The sequence below is a fragment of the Hyaena hyaena genome, unplaced genomic scaffold, assembly GCF_003009895.1.
Source record: "Hyaena hyaena isolate Hyena2069 unplaced genomic scaffold, ASM300989v1 scaffold_3, whole genome shotgun sequence".
NCBI lineage: Eukaryota > Metazoa > Chordata > Mammalia > Carnivora > Hyaenidae > Hyaena > Hyaena hyaena.
The window spans coordinates 8,696,902-8,718,187 of record NW_024080635.1 but is presented as its reverse complement, the minus strand read 5'-3'; the positions used below and the strand labels follow the sequence as shown (position 1 = coordinate 8,718,187).

The following is a 21,286-nucleotide window of genomic DNA, read 5'->3' as shown; positions in this document are numbered from 1 at the left end:
CTGCCCCAGTGTTAGAAAACTTTTATTTTAAATACTTTGGAAATCTCTCCGAACAGAGTATAAATTAGTGCCTGGGTCGGGGCCCTTGTTCCCCCATTTGCTTCTGGTGGTCCTGACACGTTCAAGGAAAAGAAGAGGGAGACCCCCAACTCCTGGTCAGTGGAACCCCTGGCCTCATGCCTGGTGGGCTGAGCAGGCCCGCATGGGGTTTGAGGTAGGGGAGGCCGAGGCCCCTGGGTTCGCAGCAGAGGCTGGAGAGCAAGCAGGTGTTTTTCCTTCGCTGGAGCGTGGCCGGGGAGGGTCTCAGGCCTGCGCACCGAAGCCTGAAGGATTCTGCTTCTGCCAGCGCCACAGATCTTCACCTGTGGCGGGGGGGGGCAGGGGGGCGGTCAGGGTCCACATTGGAATGCAACGCCCCCTACCCACGTCAGGCAGCCGGGGGGGGGGGGGGCACACCCAGACCCAGTCAGACCCTGTCAGCCCCTTCCTAGCCCCTAACTCCCTCTCGGGTCAGGCTGCACCCAGGGTCAGGGGTCAGGGCTAAAACTCACACATCCTGTCCAGCCCTAAGGCTGCTGTCCAGCCCAGCTCTTTGAGGGCCAGGCTGGGGTTGGCATAACAGGCAGCCACGTCGCCTTCCCGCCGTGCCACCACCTTGTAGGGGATCTGCAAGAGAGGGGGCTTAGCTGAGCCGGCCCCGGTCTCTCCCACCCAGCTGCCGCCCGGGCTCGGAAATGCAGGTGCCTGTGCCCAGCACTAAGGCAGGCAGAGGAGCCATGCAGCACGGGGATGCCCATCAGGGAGGCTGGTGGGAGGGGCCCAGGTCACTGTGAAGTGGGTGGGGGTGGAGGGACCCAGGTCGTTGCTAAATTTGGGGCAGGGTTGGCGGGGAGGCACTGTGTGGACAGCTGGCTTACCTTCTGCCCTGAAGCCTTTTCCATGGCCCGGACCATCTGTAGCACCGAATAACCTGTGCCCGTGCCCAGGTTATAGATCTGCCCGGGGAGGGTTGGGGGGGAAGCAGGTTGTGGAGGAGGCTGGACTAGCCACCCCTCCAGACCCCATCTCCTTCACCAAACTCGCTTCTCCCTTCTCCCTACCCGACAGCCACACTGCTCCTTCAGCTTCCTCAAGGCCGCGATGTGGCCCTTGGCCAGATCCACGACATGGATGTAATCCCGGACACCTGCAGAGGCAGCGTTTGGGTGTGGGGGTTCAGTACATCTCTGTCCGACCCCTGGCTCCCGCGCCTGGGTCCTCCTGGTCCTGGGCTCACCTGTGCCATCCTCTGTGTCATAGTCATTGCCAAAGACATTCAGGGCCTCCCGTCGCCCAATTGCCACCTGGGGTGGAGGTCAGGTCAGCTCTTTCCAGGCCTTTGGCACCAGTTGTACCCTTCCATCCCAGGGCCGCCCCCTGACCTTCCCCTTCTTCCTTACCTGGGAGACATAGGGCATGAGGTTGTTGGGGACGCCCTGGGGGTCCTCACCGATGCGGCCTGAGGCATGCGCGCCGGTGGGGTTGAAGTACCGCAGCAGCACTGCGTTCCAGGCCTGTGGGACACCGCTCAGATGATGGGGAGGGAGGTGCAGGCTGCACCCCGGCCGAGTCCAGAGCTCTTCACCTGCCCGCCCACCCCCCCATGCCTAGTCTCTATCCCCAGAAAGTAGCTGGGGGTCAGGCCCCCCCACCCAGTGCTGTGACTTCGGGCAAATCACCACAGCTTCCCGAGTTCTTGCTGGGGGTGTTCGCGGGAGATCATGGGTCTGAGTGGAGCCAGGGCTGGGTCAAGAATTGCAGGGGCGGGGGTCCTCTCACCTTGTCTGCCCGGCACAGGTCCCGGATCATTTCCTCGATGAAGAACTTGGACTTGCCATAGGGGTTGGTACAGCCCCCCGTGGGGTGGGCCTCATCCAGGGGGAGGTACTGAGGGTTCCCGTACACGGTAGCTGAGCTGCTGAACACCAGGTTCTTCACCCCGTGGGCCCTCATGATCTGGTCACGGAGGGGAGGCGTCAAGGGCCCCTGCCTCACACCTTATTCCCTCCCCCTCACTCCTTCACAGGTGAGAGGGGCTGAGGGGTGGGCACTCCCGTTTACAGATGGGGAGACCGAGAGGTAAAGAGAGACACGTGTCCAAGATGGTACAGCTTGGGCCCTGCCTGCCTCGGCCCTCCAGGCCCTCACGCACCGTGTCTGGCACGGCCTGTCTGTCCTCGCCACACAGCTCACCTCCAGAAGCTGGATGGTTCCTGTCAGGTTAACTCTGTAATAATCCAGAGGCTTCTGCACGGACTCTCCCACAGCCTTGAGGCCCGCAAAGTGGATGGCTGCCATAAAATTATGCTGCAGGTGCAAAGCCAGGGTCAGAGGTTGCTTTACAGGCTCTGGCCCTTGGCGTGGGGCCCCTGCCTGCCTGCCAAGCACCCACCTTCTTGAAGAGACGCTGTAGGGCTGCCTGGTCCAAGATGTCCATCTCCTCAAACTCTACAGAGCGGCCTGTCAGCTCCTGAACCCGCTGCAGGCTCTCAGGCATGGAGCCCCTTCCTGGTTGGACACGTGGAGACAGTCAGAGGAGAAGATGGGTCCTGGGTTCCCAAGGGACTAGCCTGATGCGCACACGCGTGTGGAGAGGTAGAGATAGAAAACCCAAGGTTTTCCTTCCCTCCCCGCCCGAAGCCCTAGCCCCCCACCCCGCGCTCACCGCGGATGGCATTATGGAAGTTGTCGATGACCACAGGCGAATAGCCAGCCTCCAGCAGTTCCAGCACCGTGTGGCTGCCGATGTAGCCAGCGCCGCCTGTCACCAGCACCTTCTCTGCCATTGCACCTGGCCCAGAACGCAGTGTCAGAGGTGGCTGAGATTGCCCGCGCGGGGCCCCATCTAATGTCTGAGGGAGGCAGCAGTATGTCCTAGTTAATAGGGTGGAATCGGCCCTGGTCCAAGTCTGGACACCATCTCTTCCTGGCCTTAGGCCTTGGAAATCACTCATCCTCTCCGCCTCAGTTTCCCTCTTAAGAAGATGGACCTTACAACTATAAACTTGATGCAATAGCGTGAGGCTCATGCGAGTGATTTGAAAGGCCCGCCCTGTGGCACAGGTGGGGAGACTGATGCACCGTCGCCACAATTTCTGGTCCCGATTCTCCTGTGATTGAGAAGATGAAACCTGAGGCCCCCGAGGTGTCTGGGGACTAGACAGTCCTGGCCGGAAGGACCCACGGCCAGCAGCACCGGGACTCCCAAGAGCCCAGGAGGAGGTTCTGTCTGCTCAAATTCAGGCCGTCCCAGTCCCTCTGCCATCACTAGGTGTAACGTGGCCCAGAGACGAACACCTCCTGCTCTAGGCAGCTCCCCTCCCTCGAGTCAGCTGGGAGGAAGCAGGAAGTATTCCAAGTGGCCACAGGGTGGGGTCCTTTGCCAGGCCCACTGAGCCCAACTCTGGGGCTGCAGCACCAGGTCCTGGAGTGGGCCCCGCCCCGCCCCAGGTCAGTCGGCCTGGCTCAGCCTCTAGCAGTGCATGCCACGGCCAGCTGGGTTACTGCCCGCTTGGAGCTCAGGATCCCACCCAACTTCAGGCGGCACCTAGCCGGGCGCTGTAGACGTGGCCCTGGTCCCGGCTCCACTGCCAGGTGTGCACCTCCGCCCTGAACAAACTCTGCGGGCAGAGAGGGGGCGTGGGTAGTGAAGCTCCAGACACTGAGGTCTTTCATTCGGTGCGGCCTGGCCCGCAGCCGCCTTCCTTCTGGCTGCCTCAGTCCCCCTCGGGGCTTATCCACTCCCACCCACTTGACCGAGCGCCTGCTGAGTGCCAGGCTCTGTACCGAGCACTTCTGCATTATTTTCCTGTATTCCCCCAACATCCTAACGAGGCAAGTGTTATTGCTGGCACTTTACCGAGAAGGATACTAAGGTCAGAGAGGTCAAGTAACTTGCCCGAGGACACACAGCTACGATAGCCGCGCTAGATTTCGGATCTCCAGGTTCGAAGCCAGCCAATCTTGCGCCAAGCAGTTCACCCTTCCCCCCAACGGCTTCCCGCTGGACTCTGCTCCCGAAGCCAAGACCGCCCCCCTCCCCCATCCCACCTCCCGGAAGCCCGACAAGTGGTCGCGGAGCGGCCCTGGGACGCAGGAAGTGTGTGGTGAGGTCGAACTCGCCCCGGACCGGCAGAGTGACCTCGCTCGGCTGTCGCCTCCTCGGTTTTCCCAGTCTGCAAAATGGAGGGGAGGAGGAGGTGGGCGTCGGGCTGGATTGTGGGCCGTGGCTCCGAGGGGGCCGAGTTCGGAGTCCCCAGGTCCGGAATGAATGAAGCCGGGCCGCCTCGGCCAAGGCGGTGGGAGCTGGGAGCGGCGCGGGCACGGGTCCGCCCTAGCAGGACTCTGCCCGGAACGCGGCCTGGACCTCTGAAACCCTCCCTCGCTCCGCGCAGACCACCCGGCCCTTCGTGAGCCCGCTAGGGGCCTCCATTCGCCTCGCGAACCTGTTCGGAACCCCGCGCCTCCGCGCTGCTTCCTGCGGCACCGCCTCCTGCGCTTGGCGTCCGGGTCCCTTTAAGAGCAGACGGCCCGCTTGGCCCCGCCCCCTCCACGCCCCCAAGGAAACGTGTCACCGGGGAGCGCGCACTACGCGGCGCCGCTAGGCACCTAGGCGCCTGCGCGGCGCGCTCCGGTGCCGGAAGGCCGGGGGACCGGAGGCGCGGTCTGGGCCCGGGAGCCCGGTCCCGGGCGGCCGAGTGCCCCGGGTGCCCGGCGGCGGCCCCGCGGCGGGAGCTCCAGGTCCAGCCTCTCTGCACACGCTTGTTCTTCGGAGCCAGCCTGGCGGGAAATCAGCGGCCGCACGCAGCCTCAGCCGAGGTGGGGGGAGGTCGCCCAGAGGCGGCGGGTTCTGGGAAGTCTGGTTCGAGAAGCACGCGGAGAGCTGGAGGACAGTCGGGCGGACGCCGCGGTCCTGGCTGAACTCGGCCTCCGCACGGGCCGCTGGGGTAGTCCGTCCGCACCTTCCTGCCACAGTGGGGTAAAGACGGTGTCGTGCTTCTGCTGAAAGCAGGGGCCGGGCTGGGGAACGGGGCGCACCGAGTCATGACGACCCGAGCCAACAAGCCGTGCCCAGCCCGGAATGCCCTGTGCCTGGAGGGCAGCGAGGACGACTGCCGGCGCCGCCCCGGCCCGCGCCTCTCCGCTCACAGACCCAAGAGCCTCAGAAACCACCACCCCGCGGAGTTCTGGCCACACATGACCGAGCCCAGAGCCGCAGGTTTCCAGTCATGAGTTTGGGGCCTGGGTGGGGAAACGGAGGACATAATCCAGAGATCCGTAAACCAGTTCAAAGTCTCCATTTTCCTCTCAGGATGCCATGTGGTAAGGTGTTTTATGATCCAAAGTCTCCCCCACTCGTACACACGTCTGCGCAACAGAATGCCCGATGCTTCCGTGCCATTCAACGTTTAATTACAGCAGCTCTTTTCAAACATCATGGGCAGAGTGGAGATTTCCCAGAGATGCTGGTGTTGGCAGTGGCCACCTCGCCCCTTCCGCAGACGCCCTCTGCCAGGTTGGGGAAATACTCCTCCACGCCCCCTTGCTGTAGGGCGCCGGCAATGGCCCCTGGGCCACCCCACGGTCAAGCTGTGTAGTGTAGCTAGCTGACAGGTTTCACCCGGAGATGAGGCCGCAGAATTAGGTTCTAGGGTGCCCTCAGGCATTGAGCTCCGGGGCCGGGGGTCCCTGGGGCAGGGAGACCCGCAGCCCCAGGGCTTCTCACTCACACCCGGGTCTGGCAGGGAGGCCTCCCTTGTGCAGGAGCCCTATGCGCAGAGCCGGCAGGGAGGGGCCTGCTGTGAATTTCATTCCCATTTCCAGGTGCCCTGTCCCGAATCACTCCCGTGCGCCCCTCTTCCCCACATGGTGCCCAGGGCTTTGGGCAGCAAAAGGGCTCAGAGTTTACAGGTGGCCTGAGCCACTTTGGAGCAGGTTTTCCTGTTCAGCGCTTGGCAGATAAAGGTCCCAGCTTCCAGGAGCTTCTGGAGGTTCACACCCTTGGATAAACAAGTGAGAGGATGTACTAAGTCATGACCTGCCTTCAACACTCAGGGAAACATCAGACTGGACAGAAAGCTGATACCAAGAAAGGAAAGGTGAAGACAGACAGGGTCTGTTCCTCTTCTGGTGGGACACCAACTGCCTGCAAGGCTGTACCCTTGTGCCATCGGGGGTTACCCCTGTGACACCTCTTGTACGTGGAATTGGTTTCCAGTGCTGCCACCGGGGCAGGGAGCTCGTCAGTCTTAGGTCATTGCCCCATCTCCCGCACCTGGCACTGGGCCTGGCCTGCAGTGGTCCAAAGCTCCGTATTGAAGTAACAAAGAGCGCCAGGATGGAGACACCAGCTCAGAGGGCCACCCTGAAAACCTCCATTCATCACAGCAGCTCGCATTTACTGGCGCAGTCTGTGTGCTCAGCTCAGGGCTGTGCGTTCCAGGTTCCCACCTGATCCTCCTAACAGCCCTGCGAGACAGGTACTGTTATCATTGCCATGGCGTAGGCCCAGGGAGGTGAAGCAATTGTCAGGTCACATGGCCCATGAGTGACAGGACTAGGTTTTAAACCAAGTTCCATCTGGCCCCAAAGCCCAGATGCGATACTGCTTCCAGCCCACCACTGAGGGCCCTTACTGACACTGACGGAGCCCTGGGGAGGGCTGGCTCATTCTCCTGCCCTCATTCTACACGGAGTGAAATGGAGGCCTGGGGGAACTGACTCACGTAGTGCATGTGGCTCCTTTCATGGCCCTTCCCCCACACCTTGGTGCCTCCTCCAATGGACCTGTGTCCAACTGAGAGCCTGGCCTCGTGGCCTCGATCAACCATACTCTCCTACCTCGAAAACATACGCTAGGGGTGCCTGGGTGGCTCAGTCGGTTAAGCTTCTGACTCCTGGTTTTGGCTCAGGTCACAATCTCAGGTTCATGGGTTCAAGCCCCACATTGGCCCTCGTGCTGACGACAAAGCCTGCTTGGGATTCTGTCTCTCCCTCTTTTTCTGTCCCTCCCCCACTCATGCACACTCTCTCTCAAATAAAACTTAAAAAAAAAAAAAGTACAAGAAAACATCTCTAACCCACTGACAGGATTCCCCTCTTAACTGACCTCCCGACCACCAAAACAAAACAAAACAAAACAAAAAACCCAACCCCTAAACAAAATATCAGCATCTGTCCTCCAGCTTCGGGGAAAGCGCTAGCTAGTCAGTTTGGGGCTGTCACCACCAGGGGGTAGGCGTGCTCACCGTGTGCATGCCCAAGCCAGACAGCATGTAGACAAGGTCTTCAGTGGCCAAGTTTCCTGATGCCCCCTGTGCATACGGACAGCCTCCAAGTCCTGCCACAGAGGAGTCCACAACGCTCACTCCCATCTGGAAACACAAGGGGTTGAAACATGGCTGTCACTGTGGGGACCAGGGCCTACCGACAGAGCCAGTCCCTGCAAACCTCCTGATCAACTGCTGGCTGAAATTCCACTGAAAAGTTATTCTTTCCTTTGGCTAAGAATTCTGTTACTGTTCCCCCTCCTAGCTCCTGGAACAGTGTGTATCTTTTGTGGACACTGTTTCCTCTACAAGGAGTATCTTCCCGGGTTCCTTTCATGCTGGACTCCTCACTCTCAAAGGTTCCTCGGGCTCTTCCTGGACACAGACCTAAAGGAAGTGCCTCCACTGCTGAGATTTCAGACCCCTGTTGTTGACGGTGATTCGTTTATCCACCCCACCTGCCCTGCCCTGGGCTGCTCTCACTTCAAGTTGGACCTCTAAGCCCAGGGGGCCTATTCTGCAGCCCGGGGTCAGTGCTGCCCACTTGCCCCTTCCCCTCTCCCCTCAAACCTCCCACAGATCTTAACCTGGACAGCCACAGTGGAGAAAGCAGGCCCAGAAAGTCACAGAATCATGTGGCTTAGAGATGTGAGCTTCTAGGAGATCAGAGAAAAAAAAAAAAGAAAAGAAAAAGAAAGAAGAAACGAAGGGGGGAAAAACCCAAACAAAGATGGCCCAGGACTGCATCAGCTAACATAAAGCCAGCAGGTCAGACCCTGACCCTGACTCTGACCGATGTGAAATCAAGGCGGCCTGCAGTCAGACGCTCAGAACTCTTGTCCTAGGGCTGGCCTGTCCAGGGAGTCCTTCTGGGCCAGCCCATAAGAAGCAAACCTCAAGGGAAACCCAGCCTGAAAGCTCAGGTCAATCTTCGGGGAACAGCATGAAAGGCTCTAGCAGAGTGACCTTCGCCTACCTCTACTTCCGGTCTCCTCAACTGCTCCCCCCAGCCCTGTGCGCACTCGCGGGGCCGGCGCATGCGTCCTCCCGGAACCCCGCCTCAGCCCTGCAGTGCAGGGCTGCCTGGTCAGCTTTTCACTTCCCTTTTCTCTGCTCAACCTCTTCACATCCTCCAAGCCTCCTTCAAGCCGCTTCTGGCAAATCCTCTCTGGCCTTCCCAGCTGGGCTGGAGGCCTTCCTCCGCCCTGTGCTTCCTCCCTTCATGTGATCTGTCGTAACGCATGAGGACTATCACAAAACTCCCTTGGCTGTCTCCCCTAAGACCCTTTTAGGTCAGGGTCACATGTCTGTGTCCACAGTGGCCGGCCAGGGGCCTGGCGCACGGGTTATCAGTGGGAGCTTCCTGACAGAATGCACGAACCCAGCTGGCCCGCCACTGTGCCCTTCAGGAGAATGGACACAGGTCTTTCTCCCAGGACGTGCCCGATTACCTGCAGCGCTATCAAGGTGTTGGCCAGGGCCTGGCCATAGGTGTCATGGCAGTGGACGGCCAGGGCAGCCACAGGCACCTCGTGCATGACAGCAGACAGCATGTCCTTCATGACTCCAGGGGTGCCCACGCCGATGGTGTCCCCCAGGGAGATCTCGTAGCAGCCCAGGGAGTACATCTTCTTGGTGATCTGAGGAAGTAAGCAACCAGTACTTGGAGGACACCGGATTCTCCAAGCCAGGGGCCCAAGACCTCAGGTGCAGGGGTCCTTGGCCTACACAGAACATCTCCACGTCCAAGACACTAAATTCCTGTCGCGTCATAGGCTCCTTCCAACTTTCTGAATGGCAATGATCATCCCCGTTCTACTCAGGAGGGAGCGGGCTGGCCGCCGGAGCAACCCCAGGGCTCTGAGCCTGCGCCTTCCTCCCCGCTGTGCCTCAGGCTTCAGTCCTTCACTTCCAACCTCCACGCCCTGTGCCAGAGCCAAATACTGGACCCAGTACCATGGGTTCCTGTCACATAACCTTATCCTCAGTAAGACCTGTCACATTGCGGGTCTGAGGTGCCGGTTACTGACTGTCAACAGAAGTACATACCGTTTGCACTTTTAGAAGCCCATCTGCAAACCCCTAAAACCCCTGCAAAGCCAGGACAGCGTGCGCCCCACTTGAGACGCTGCCCCACCCTGCGCTGCCAGAGAAGGTGGAGAGGTGTGACAGGGCCGGGGACACAGGGGACACTCTGCAGAGGTGTGCCAGCTAGATGGAACGGCGAGCCCCCGGCCACCCAGGCAGCAGGCTGAGGACAGCCCGTGGGGGCAGGGGATGCAGGGAAGGAGAGGGCTCGGGGTGACGGACCCTGGTCAGTGTCCCCTTTCGCCTGCTGCCTGACTGGGGGCATCGGCAAAGGGCTGACCCTCTCGGAGCTTCCGTTTCTCCTTCTGAGAAACAGCGAGGAGCCTTCGTGGGGCTGCGGGGAGGACGGGCGGTGCGTGGAGCGCGGCCCCAGCAAGCAGCCGCCGCCTGCGCCTCACTGCACGCGTGGGGAACAGCAGCTGGGGCTGAAGGGCAACAAGGTGGGGGCCGAGCCCTAGTCTCACCATCTGCAACCTGTGTGGCGAGTCCTTTAGCCTCCGTTTCCTCGCCTGAAAAATGCGGTAACAATAACCCCCCCAGATCTGCGGGCTGACTTTGAGGGCTAAGGGGCGTAAGCTCTTGGGCTGCTCAAACTCACTTCCCACCCTGTGCTCTTCTCGGTGCCTGGTGCCGACTCAGTTACTGCTCAGGGGATGCCGAGGGCGCGGAACCACAGGGACCCAGGGTGAGGAGCCTCTCCACAGGTCGCCTCAATTGCCACCCGCCCACTGACCAGCCTGGAAACTGAATCAGGCTTTCAGGCTGGGGCACAAGGTGGGGCTTCTCCGGGAGGTGGGCCTCCAGGAGGAGGTGCCGGGGCTGCTCTCCCGGGGGGGAATGAAGGAAGGAGCTGGGTGAGCGAATGACACCAGCGACCCCTGGGAAAGGGTGGCGAGGGGAAGCCCAGGGGCAGGCAAGGGAGGCGACCCTCAGAAGGCCCCCGCCCGGATACACACACACCTCAGCTACTTTAGCCGGGGAGATCTTCCCTTCGTAGGGGCATCCAAGTGCACAGGAGACATACCTGTGGGGGGACAGGGGAGGTGGTGTCAGTGCCCCCGAGCCCCCTGGCCAGCAGCGCTGACGCAGGGTCCAGGGCTGCTGTTTGACATCCATCCCTGACGTGCAGCAGGTCAAAATGTCTGGGTGAACAGCGAATTCAAGGACGTGGAACCGGAATGCAGGTCATGCCGGGTCGCGTCAGGAGGGGGCAGAGGAGAGCCAGGGCAGGGAGGGGACGAGGGGGCGCTAGCTCAGGAAGCTGGCCGCAGAGGCCTGAGGCGAGAAGCCAGAGAGGGCGGCAGGAGCAGGCGGCTGAGCCACGGGGCAGTGAGGGAAAGCGGAACAGGAACAGGCGCCACAGGTGTGCAGCCCCTACTCACGGGAGGGGGCCAAGGCCAGACTAAACCCAAGCAGGAACAAAAGGGCTGGGCTGGCCTGAAGGCCAGGGGTCAGTGGCTCTGGGGAGCTGTCCCGGGATTCATACACTCACTTATTCAACTGATATTTGCTGAGTTGCCCACTAAGTGCCAGGCACTGGGTCATGTGGTGAACAAGACGGACAAGGTCCCTGCCCTCACGGAGTTTATTTCCATGTAGGGGGAGAGCCAATAAAAAGGCAGCCCGAGGAGTGAATGAGATCATCCCGGACTGGCGTGCTGTGAGGGGAAGAACAGGGAAAGTGACAGCAGCCAGTACCGGGTGGCCCCGGGGCGGGGGGTGGGGGGAGTCTCTGAGGCCCTGATGTGGGAGCTCGACTGGGGCAGGAGGGCTGCTGGAAGGGCATTCCAGACAGAGAGAAGGGCGGTGCGGAGGCCCCAGCTGGAAGAATGGGTGTGTTCAAGCCACAGAACAAAGGACAGAAGAACCGAGGCTCAGAGAGCAAAGGGCAAAGGACAGCCTGTGGCTGGAGAGCTGGGCACGGGCCTGACCATGGCGACCTGCAAGCTGCGGGAAGGAGGCTGGATCTCTGGATCTTGGGTTTCCGTTCCCTCCTGTCCTGTTGGAGCTAAGGCTCCACTAAAACCTTAGAGTCTAGCACACTTTTCTGCATGTTAGAGGCATAGCATATGTTTGCTGGATAATTAATTTTAGCCTCAAAGATCTCAGTACATTTTCCTAATTCCGCTCCCCCCCCCCCCCTTATTCTCTAATCACTGTGGAGCAAGGAGAAGGGAGAGGACACGCTGGGGAACGAGCACAGGCTTGGGAGTCAGACCCCACAAGCCTTGCTTCCCCATCCACCCTCTCCTTCCTGAGCACCCCGAGCGCTGGCTCTGGGCTGCGGGAGGGAGCCCACCAGGGACTTCAGAATGTGGGCTCTGTCTTCACGGGGAGCACAGTCTAGCAGGGGTAGGAGGCAGGGAGAAGCTAACACGCAGCTAAACGTTATGTTCCAGGATGTCCGGGGGCCACGGGAGCCTGGATGAGGGGAACCAACTCCAGTGAGGGACAGAGAAAGCTTCCCGGAGGAAATGCCTCCCAGAGGGGAGCTGAAGGATGAGCAGGAGTTAGGACACAGGAGCAAGAGAGTTCAGAGTCTACGGAAAGCCTGTGGAAAGGCCCAGAGGCAAGAGAGTGGGAGCACGTGACACATGGAAAGAAGTGGGCTGAATGCAGCGTGCAGGGGAAGCGGCGCTGGACAGGGACAGTGAACACCACTGCAGAGCGAGGCAGGGGCTTGTAGGCGGCTGAAAAGTTCAGAGTGGGGAGCCACTGAAAGGTTTTAACCAGGGAGTGAGGGGATCACTTCTGAACTCTGGCTGCAGCGTGGACAGCTGTGTCACCTCACAGCACTCTTCAGCCTGAGCCAGTTCTGTCATGCGGAAGTGGGGACAGTCTTCCTTGCTGGGTAACCGTGAGGTCACAGATAACACATGGACAGTGCCTGCCACTCTTGCCGTGAAAGATGTGATGCTGGAGGGGCGCCTGGGTGGCTGAGTTGGTTAAACGTCCGACTTTGGCTCAAATCATGACCTCATGGTTCATGAGTTCAAGCCCCACATCGGGCTCTACACTGATGGTGTGGAGCCTGCCTAGGGCTGTCTCTTTCCCGCTCTCCGCCCACACCAAATAAATAAACTTAAAAATACATACATGAGGTTGGAGACCTAGAGGCTGAGGGGATTCTTGAGACCCATGAGAAGAGAGGGTGGTGGAGCCAGGATGAACCTGGCCTCCACAAACCCCGGTTGGTGTGCTGTCTGCTGGATTCCTCTGGTGAACTGACCTCAAAACCAGGTTTGGAGGAAGCACCTGCCGGGATTTCTCATGACCACATCTACTTGAGGAAAGATGGCCAGGTGCGGAGCGTGGGCTGCCTGCACCCAGGATAAGGAGCTTGTGGGGAGGAGGGTGGCTGGAGTCAGAGGCGGGCCCCATTCCAGAAGTGTGCCGAGGAGCAGGCACTGGTGTGGTCTCACTCACCCGCGCACAGGGATCCCGGCAGCCCGGGCTGCCCTCAAGATTTCGTCCGAGCGCTGCAGACTCTCTTCGATGGAGCAGTTGGTGTTCTTCCTGGTGAACTGCTCTGAGGCAGCTCCAAAGACGCTCACTTCCTTGGCTCCAGCGGCAACCTGCCACGAGCGAGTGAGCTCCATTCAGCCTCTTCCCCGCAAGGAACACCCGCGTGGCAAAATCCCTGGTCTTACAGTGAATTTGATAATATATGAAAATATGGGGGCACCTGGGTGGCTCAATCAGTTAAGTGTCTGACGTGGGCTCAGGTCGTGATCTCATGGTCCCTGAGTTCGAGCACAGTGTCTGGCTCGAGCGGTCAGCCTGCTTTGGATTCTGTGTCTCCCTCTCTCTCTGCCCCTCCCCCACATGTGCACACCCCCCCCCATAAACATTAAAAAAAGTTAATGCTTGGAAGGAAGGAAGGAAGGAAGGAAGGAAGGAAGGAAGGAAGGAAGGAAGGAAGGAAGGAAGGAAGGAAATATGTGTTGAATTGTGAACCCCTCAAAAGATTTATAGAAGTCCTAATCCCTAGTACCCCAGAAGGTGGCCTTACTTGGGAACAGGCTGGGACTGGAAGTCATTAGTTAAAATGAGGTCATACTGGTCCCTACTCCAATGGGACGGGTGTCCTTCTGAGACGGAGGCCATGTGAAGACACACCCAGAGGAACAGGCCTGTGAAGATGGGGGCGGAGATGGGAATGAGACATCTATGAGCCAAGAAATGCCAAGGACTGCCAGGCTTCTTCGGAAGCTAGGACAGCTCGTCCTCAGAAGGACCCAACCCTACTACCACCTTGAGGTCACACTTTTGGCCTCCAGAGCTGTGAGAGAACACATTCTGCTATTTTAAGCTGCCTAGCTCTTGGGTGTTCTCTCATGGCAGCCCTTGGAACCTGACACAGTGAATTACATCTTCATTTAAAAAATGAAGTGGCTCAATCGATTAAGCTTCCGACTCTTGATTTTGGTTCAGGTCATGATCTCGCAGTTTTGCGAGTTCAAGCCCTGCATCACTACTTGAGATTCTCCTCCTCTCTCTGCTCCTCTCCTGCTCGCACTCCCTCTCTCTTTCTCAAAAGTAGATAATTAAAAACTTAAAAAAAAAAAAAAACAACCCACCACCACACGTGGCCTTCCCCCAGTGGCCAATACTACCACCGCCATCGCCACCCTGCAACCTGCAAGTCATCCTTAAGAACAGCTTTCTGCCTAAATTCAGAATCAACAGCCCTAATGATTCTTTTGTCCTAAATTGTAAGAAAGTTAGCAGATACTACCAACCACTGTGGGGAGCGGGATGCCCTTTCTCTAGAGAGGAAGTGTGTAATAACACCAAGAGCTAACACTGATTAAGCACTTGCCTTCTACCAGACTTATGCTATGCAGTATAGGTGCATTCTACCCTCTGAAATCCTCCTAGCACCAGGAAACTAGGGTTAGCACTATTTTACAAGCAGAGTCTGAGGTTCAGAGAGATGAAGTAGCCGGTCAAGATCAGAGAGCTGGGGGTGGCAGGGCCCGGGTGTGTCTGACCGTGCTCATCATCACTGGAGAAAGCCCTTCAGACAGACATCCCACAACAGGAACCAGGGCTCAGGGACAGGACAGGAGCCGATGCCATCAATCTCATTTCAGAGGCTCCCACCATCAAGCTAGTCTCTTACCGCTGCCTGGAAGCCTTTGATATTCGGGGTCAGGACTGGGTAGTTGACACCAGGAAATTTCTGGATGCCCTTCAAGACTTCAGCGTTGTCAGCCATCTGGGAGCCAAAGGAGACAATGCCAGGTCACTGCCAAAGGCAGGTACAGAACCCTCAGAAAAGAAGTCCTTTCGCAGAGCCGTGTCTTCCCAGGGCTGTACTACTTGTCTGACCGCTGACGCGCCTGCACCTCCTCGGTGCACGTGATTTCCCCAGTTTCTCCACACGGCTAGTACTGTTGGCTTTACACAAGCAGAAGCAGCAGTAAGGACACTACCAGCCATTTATTGAGAACGGACTTTCTGTTACTTACCATTCAGGTAAACAGGATCTTTCTGTGAAGCAGGAGTTGTCTGTCTTTCCCTTTTATAAACACGGACACCCCATCTCCAGATAGGTCTAGAGATGCTAGACTTCCAGGGCCAGAGGAGACCTGAGAGTCAGCCTCAGCCTGGAGAGGGGAAGGCCTCACCAAGGTGCCCGAGCCAGGCCAGGGGCGAGCCTCCTCCCATGTTCTTGTACCGCACAGGCTACGAGACGTCACCTGGGACCGTGCCAGAGACCTGGAGACCTCTGTCCCCGCCTTCTACCTACTTCCAGGCTGAATGCAAAACTGTACATCTCTCATCTGAGAAATGCCTGAGGGCTGGGGCTCACCTGGGGAACCCACTTGGGGGACACAAAGCTGGTGGCTTCTATAACAGTGAGTCCTGCTTCGGAAAGCATGTCTATCAGCTTGATTTTTATAGGAGTAGGCACAATGTTCTGTAGGGGAGACAGAAGCACCGGAAGAGGCAGGTTAGCAAAGGTGGGGAGTCGGCGGTCTCAGAACGCAGTGGCCGTTAGCCCAGAGCTCTGCTACAGCGGGCACTTCAGCCCCTCAGCTTCCAGGCACGACCATGAATTCACACGTAACCCTTGCCGGTAGGTGGGGCCCATCTTCAAGCTCTACAGATAGCATTTTGCGGTGCAGGCAACTTCTTGCCTGGAAAGGTGTGAATATTTACATGGAAATGATATTTTTCTGCCTTAAAGGCTTTTTCTTAACTGTTAATTTATGAACCCATCATAAACGAATTGAGAGCAATGTGCGATGGCCCGAAGGGGCAGAGATGACTAACTCTCTGGGTCCTGTGAGCTGGGGCCCTGAAAGTATCACATTGCCCCCTTTTCCATCTCCCAGCTGGCTCAGGGCCTCATCCTCACATGGCCAGCCTACTGCTTCTTTCTTTCCCTCCTCCACCAGGCCTAGTTGCGCCCCTAGATTCTACGGATCCCTCTTTCCAAATCCGCTATCATTCTCTCCTGTATATTATGGTATGGTCTCCCTCTACCAATTCATCCCAAACAGGAATCCTTCTACAACAGTCTCTACTGTTTCACTCTCCTGCTCAAAAGCCTTCTATGACTCCTTAGTATTTACAGGTTTAGCTCAGAAATCCAAGAACTCCAAGTCCTTCTCATCAGGCCCTTCCACCCCAACCCCCTTAATTTCTCTCTCATCACTTTACCTTAAACCATTCTGTAAGAAATTTTTGAGAGCCCTCCGTGTTCCAGGGATTGTGCTAGGTGCTAGGAATACAGCAGTGAGCAGAACAGAAATGATTCTGCCCTCACAGAGCTTACAGTTTATTGTCAGAAATATGCTCTATTTGGGGCTCTGGGGTGGCTCCGTCAGCTGAGCATCCAACTTCAGCCCAGGTCATGATCTCGTGGCTCATGAGTTCGAGCCCCACGTCATGCTCTGTGCTGACAGCTCAGAGCCTGGAGCCTGCTTCAGATTCTGTGTCTCCCCCTATCTCTGCCCCTCCCCTGCTCTTGCTCTGCATTTCTATCTCTCAAAAATAAATTAAAATGTTTATAAAAAAAAAAAAAGATAGAAGCTCTATTAAAGCTTGGCTTTTCAAGGAAAGAAGGGAGGGAGGGAGGGAGGGAGGAGGGAAGAAGGAAGGAAGGAAGGAAGGAAGGAAGGGAGGAAGGGAGGAAGGGAGGAAGGGAGGAAAAAGAAAGGCTTTTCTGATTGAAAAAATAATACACAATTATTTCAAAAACATGCTCAAACCAGAAGAAAATCATCCTTAAAATCTCCCAGAGGTACAACAGTAACACCCTGATAATGTAGCTTTCTAGATGTGTATAGTCCAATACATTAGACACTAGCCATACATAATTATTTAAATTGACATTTAAATTACATAAAAACAAAATTTCAGTTCCCCAGCCACACTAGTCACTTTTTTTTTTTTTAAATGTTTACTTATTTTTGGGAGAGTAGGGGCACATGTGTGAGCAAAGGAGGAGCAGAGAGAGAGGGACAGAGGATCCGAAGCAAGCTCTGGGCTGACAGCAGATAGCTCGACTTGGGGCTTGAACTCATGAACCAGGAGATCATGACCTGAGCCGAAGTTGGACGACTAACTGACTGAGCCATCACAGCGCCCTGCATTAGCCACATTTCAGGTGCTCGACAGCCATGTGTCCAGGACAGCTCACATCTACAGGATTTCCATCTTCACAGAAACTTGTACTGGACAGCACTCTTCTAGATTCTTTTCTAGGTAGATGTTCTCACATATATATAATTTTTTTTGTTTCTTACATAAAAGTGTAAGATTAAAGAATATATGTACTATTTTATCATCTGCTTGAGTCACTTAATATACTCCTGAATTAGTAACAGCTTCATAATCCATTTTATGAAGCCACTTAAGTATTTGATCTAATATTCCCCACACCAAGCATTTAGGTGGTTTCCAACTGTTCTCTTGTTACAAGGGGGTTGGAAGGAACATTTCTAAGGCTAAATCTTTGTGGCCATGTGGCCTTCGTGGCTTCCTTTAGATAAATCCCCTTAACGTGGAATTGCCGGATAAAAGGCATGCTCTCACCTTCACTCTACTTTCCTGCGGTCTGTACCGTTTGCCCTGCCCCACGGGGCCTTGAGATGTCCCCGCAGGGACACCACACCTGTTGCTCCACCAACTTAGATTGCTTTACTGTCATAGGTGCCTGCCCGGCCTCCTGGACTCTGCTCTGTGTCGGGTGGGACAAGCGTATCGTGCAGAGCTCTGTCCGTCCTGGCTGTGCCCACCACAGGGAACTTGTCTTGCTTGAAAAACCTCTTTTGGCTGATTTCCATCTTTACCTTTTCATTTTGTAGTCCGTCTCGGGGACCAACTTCCACAATTTTCACTTGCCTTCGCAAAGTATCTGCAGAAGAGGTGCTGACCTTTGGTTTAAAAGAGGAAACAAAAAGTAACCAGAAGAGATTCTCCCAGGTTCCCAAGGGGACAAATCTAAAAGAATGGATCCACCTTCACTGGAACAAGAAGCAATATTTCTCACAGTTGGTTCATTTTAGAATTGAGAACAAAAAGAACAAAAGTGTCCCACTGAGGGATGGGCAAGAGATTCACGCTCCTGGCACAGGCCGATTTCCAACTGTCTGTCTGACAGTGGAGCATTTAGGTTGTTTCTTACACAGGCCTATTTGCACCTCCGAAATTTAGAAGTTCCAAATCAGAACTGTTTAAATTCTCCTAAAGCCCCATATGACTTCATGCTTTCTCAGTAAAAAACATCACTTACATTCTATTGCTTAAGCCAGAAACTTGACTCATCCCCTGACCCCACTCACCATGGGCTAGAAGGTTATCATTTGGCTCCTGCTGATCTCAGTGAACTCATTACTTGTTCCCACTGCCCTGCCTTCCCCCAGGGTGGGGGGTGGGGGGGGGCGGGTAACTATACACTGCAGCCCAATGGCCTTCCTCCCACAGCAGGGCCTCAAGGGTTACTGTTCCCTCTGCCCAGAATGCTCTTCCCCTGGCTCTTCCACATCTGCTCCTTCTCACCTTTCAGCCAGTTAAGCCTCTTCTGACCACCTTTTGTAAAGCTGCCAAGCCCCTCAGCCTCATCATTTTCCATTTCAAAACTGTAATTCCTTCAGAGCACTGCAAATAATGCCTACTCAATGTTTCCTCCAGTAAGAATACAAGCTCTATGAGGCTCAGTCTCCACCTCCACTCCATCCCTTGCGTTTGGGACTGTGCTTGTTACAGAGCAGACACTCATTAAAAAGTTACTGAGATAACAAATAAATGCATGAAGGGGCAGAGCCGCCCCAGAGGAGGACAGTTATTAGGTATGGGAAGGAGTTAGACTTAGACTCAGTGGGGTTGGAGGATGGAGCAGGACTTGTTCTGTTACAGTCACAGGCTGTGTGATGACAAGGAAGGGGGCCAAGGGGAGAGGACACTGACAGCTGAAGACATTTTAAAAAGTCTGGAGTCTCCTCCATTTAAAGTCAGCCCCAAACCTTCCCCTCCTTATGACCAAGTAATATACGAGGCTTCTCTTCCCTCTCTCCTCTGTGCTTAATACTACAACTCTGCAAATTAACTTCATTTTGCCAGATTTAATCTGAATAAACATACTGCAATGAGGCAGGGGGAGAGGTGCACCGGGTAACCTTCTGAGGATCCCAAACTCCTGCAACCCTTAAGGAAGGAAACATTCCCTGCTGGGAATCAGCTGGAACTTGAACAACTCACCTGAACTGGCCTTGCTTTTAGTCAGTGACTAAGGCGATGAGCCACTGAATTTCATGAAGTCAATAGGCAAGGTTGGAAGGTCCCTGCAAGTCGACTGTCACTACCATAGGGACGTTCAGCCTATGCTGGTCAAATGCCCTGAAGTGATCCCACTGGAATGTAAGCTGCATGAGGAAGGGACTGTGTTTTGTCCATTGCTGTATTTCCAAGGCCCTGGGACATTTAGGGGCTTGATGAATAACTGTTGGACGTTGTTGAAAGCATGCAAGACCCGCTTCCAATTTCCTTTTACTAGAGCAGAATAAACTCAATTCCACTTCCTTCCCCATAACAACTCTTCACATAATAATTCACATTTATTATTAAGCATTTAATATTTGCCAGAGCCTTTTACATATAAACCCTATCATCCTCTCAACAACCTTATTAGGTAGGGCCCATTATAATCTCCTTTTTACTGTGAAAAATGGGAAGCCAGAGATTGAGTAACTCTCCCAAGGTCACATGGTTAGCTGACCCACTTAGTCAATACCTGAACCTGCCAATGTAGACCTTGCTCTTACCCCTAAGCCACATTGCCTCTTTGCCACTCTTCTGCTCCGCGCCCCCCTCCCCACCCCCCGCCATCTTCTCTTGTCTTGGTTAATCACCCAGTTCATTCCCTCTGTACAGCTCTGCCCAGAGATGATCTCCTCTAACCTCAGAAGTCTTGGCCCAAGTCTCCTGAACGATGGCATACCTATACCAACAGTTAATAAGAACTAAACCCCGGTGCTAACTTCAGGATCAGTACCTCATTTGGTACCTACATGGCAGGGACTATCATTATCTCAACTCCATATAGGAAGAAGCAGCCTCAGAAAGATTAGCCTAAATCACACAGCTAGCAAGTGAAGTAATCTGGCCTTGAACCATCTGCTTCTGATACTAACCCTATGCTAGTAACCTCACGAAGGGCCTGTTACCACCGTGTCATTACACCAGGAATTTTCTTTTTCTCGTTTAATTTTCTTAATTTCTCAGGTTGGAAGTACCATCTTTACACATTAATCAGTGGCAGGGATGGGTGGCCTAGTAGACATTAGAGTGGTTTTCTGAGGGGCCCACTGCAAGACAGTATAATTTTCCCCACCTTACACTTATAACTGCTTCTTTTAAACAATCTAAGGCAAAAATAACACAACCGACTTACCACTTCCTATGACCTAAAACAATGTCAAATGCTTTTACCGACATTTTCCTTCACCTCCAAAGAACCCTGCGGTAATGTTTACCCAAGTTATAGATGAGAAAACGGAGGTTTAGAGAGTAAATAATTGTCACTCAACTTAGTGGCAGAACCACTGGGCATGAGAGCTTTAACCAAAACAATTTATTTGACCCCTTATTCAGCTAGGTCTCCTACACTTTCCTTCCACTCACTGAGTGGAGAACATCAGGCTCGAACGTGCCCAAAGTACAATTCCAAGGAAATCACACACAGTCCTACGCGACCCCAGTCCTACTTGGCACGCTAGGATAGCTCTACACGCGTCCCCAAATGCAACAAGAGCTGGCAATGCAGGTGGAGAGAGGGGGAGGGCCCTGCTTTCTCGACTCGGAACTGGAAGGGTATTCGTGATTTTCACTACCGAGAAGCTTGGCAAGCTCGGAGGGACAAGTTGCGAGGGTCGCCGGGAAGAGCCCCAGATCGTCCCCCATGTCTGGGCCTCCGTTTCCCTGTGCCCCTCAAGGGATCTGGGCGGGACAAAGAGGACCCACGACTCCAAGGCCCTCCTCCCGCACTGTGGCCTGAGGAGCTGTCCGGATTCGGCTCTCAAAGAGCAGCCGCCACGGGCCATGGCCCCGAACCCGACCGTCACGGTGCCTGCAGGGCCACCCCTCGGCGGGCCGGGGCACTTACAGCCCGGAGAGACGCCAAAACCGTCAGTCTCCGCGGCATCACCTTCCTCGCGGTCGCCATCTTGGCCCAGCTTCCTCCACGACCCGCCGCGGAGTCTCACGTGACCGCGGAGCGCCGGGTGGGCGTGCCCTCGTCTTTGGGGCGGGGCTTCGGGCGTGTCGCGGTGACACCCTAAACTGGCCGTCTCCAGTTTCTATGTTTTTATTCCTTCTGGATCGTTCCTTATCTGTTACGTTTGCTGAGTGCCTTCTGCTTGCCGTGGCGAAGTGAGGCT

At 55.7% G+C, this 21,286-nt stretch overlaps 2 protein-coding genes across 5 annotated transcripts; both read right to left on the bottom strand.

The window, feature by feature from the left end:
* Positions 1–4: 4 nt before the first annotated feature.
* Positions 5–4,562, bottom strand: GALE (UDP-galactose-4-epimerase). 3 transcript variants are annotated; one of them, XM_039231342.1, is made up of 11 exons: positions 4,485–4,562; positions 2,705–2,830; positions 2,432–2,559; positions 2,233–2,346; positions 1,819–1,995; positions 1,440–1,553; positions 1,277–1,343; positions 1,101–1,186; positions 918–995; positions 552–666; positions 5–362 (listed from the first exon to the last, which is right to left on the bottom strand). In XM_039231342.1, exons 2-11 carry the CDS (start codon positions 2,823–2,825, stop codon positions 304–306), a joined length of 1,059 nt encoding a protein of 352 aa, XP_039087273.1. In that variant the 5' UTR covers positions 2,826–2,830; positions 4,485–4,562; the 3' UTR covers positions 5–303. The 3 variants fall into 3 exon arrangements, with proteins under 3 accessions (XP_039087273.1, XP_039087283.1, XP_039087292.1); XM_039231352.1 differs by having other exon boundaries at positions 2,705–2,891; positions 4,485–4,547; XM_039231361.1 differs by lacking the exon at positions 4,485–4,562 and adding an exon at positions 3,899–3,990.
* Positions 4,563–5,429: 867 nt separating this feature from the next.
* Positions 5,430–21,118, bottom strand: HMGCL (3-hydroxy-3-methylglutaryl-CoA lyase). 2 transcript variants are annotated; one of them, XM_039231375.1, is made up of 9 exons: positions 21,013–21,118; positions 17,702–17,785; positions 15,214–15,321; positions 14,521–14,616; positions 12,822–12,970; positions 10,356–10,419; positions 8,759–8,947; positions 7,287–7,412; positions 5,430–6,038 (listed from the first exon to the last, which is right to left on the bottom strand). In XM_039231375.1, the coding sequence occupies exons 1-9, from the start codon at positions 21,070–21,072 to the stop codon at positions 5,937–5,939; spliced, it is 978 nt and encodes a 325-aa protein (XP_039087306.1). In that variant the 5' UTR covers positions 21,073–21,118; the 3' UTR covers positions 5,430–5,936. The 2 variants fall into 2 exon arrangements, with proteins under 2 accessions (XP_039087306.1, XP_039087314.1); XM_039231383.1 differs by lacking the exon at positions 15,214–15,321.
* Between the last annotated feature and the right edge of the window lie 168 nt (positions 21,119–21,286).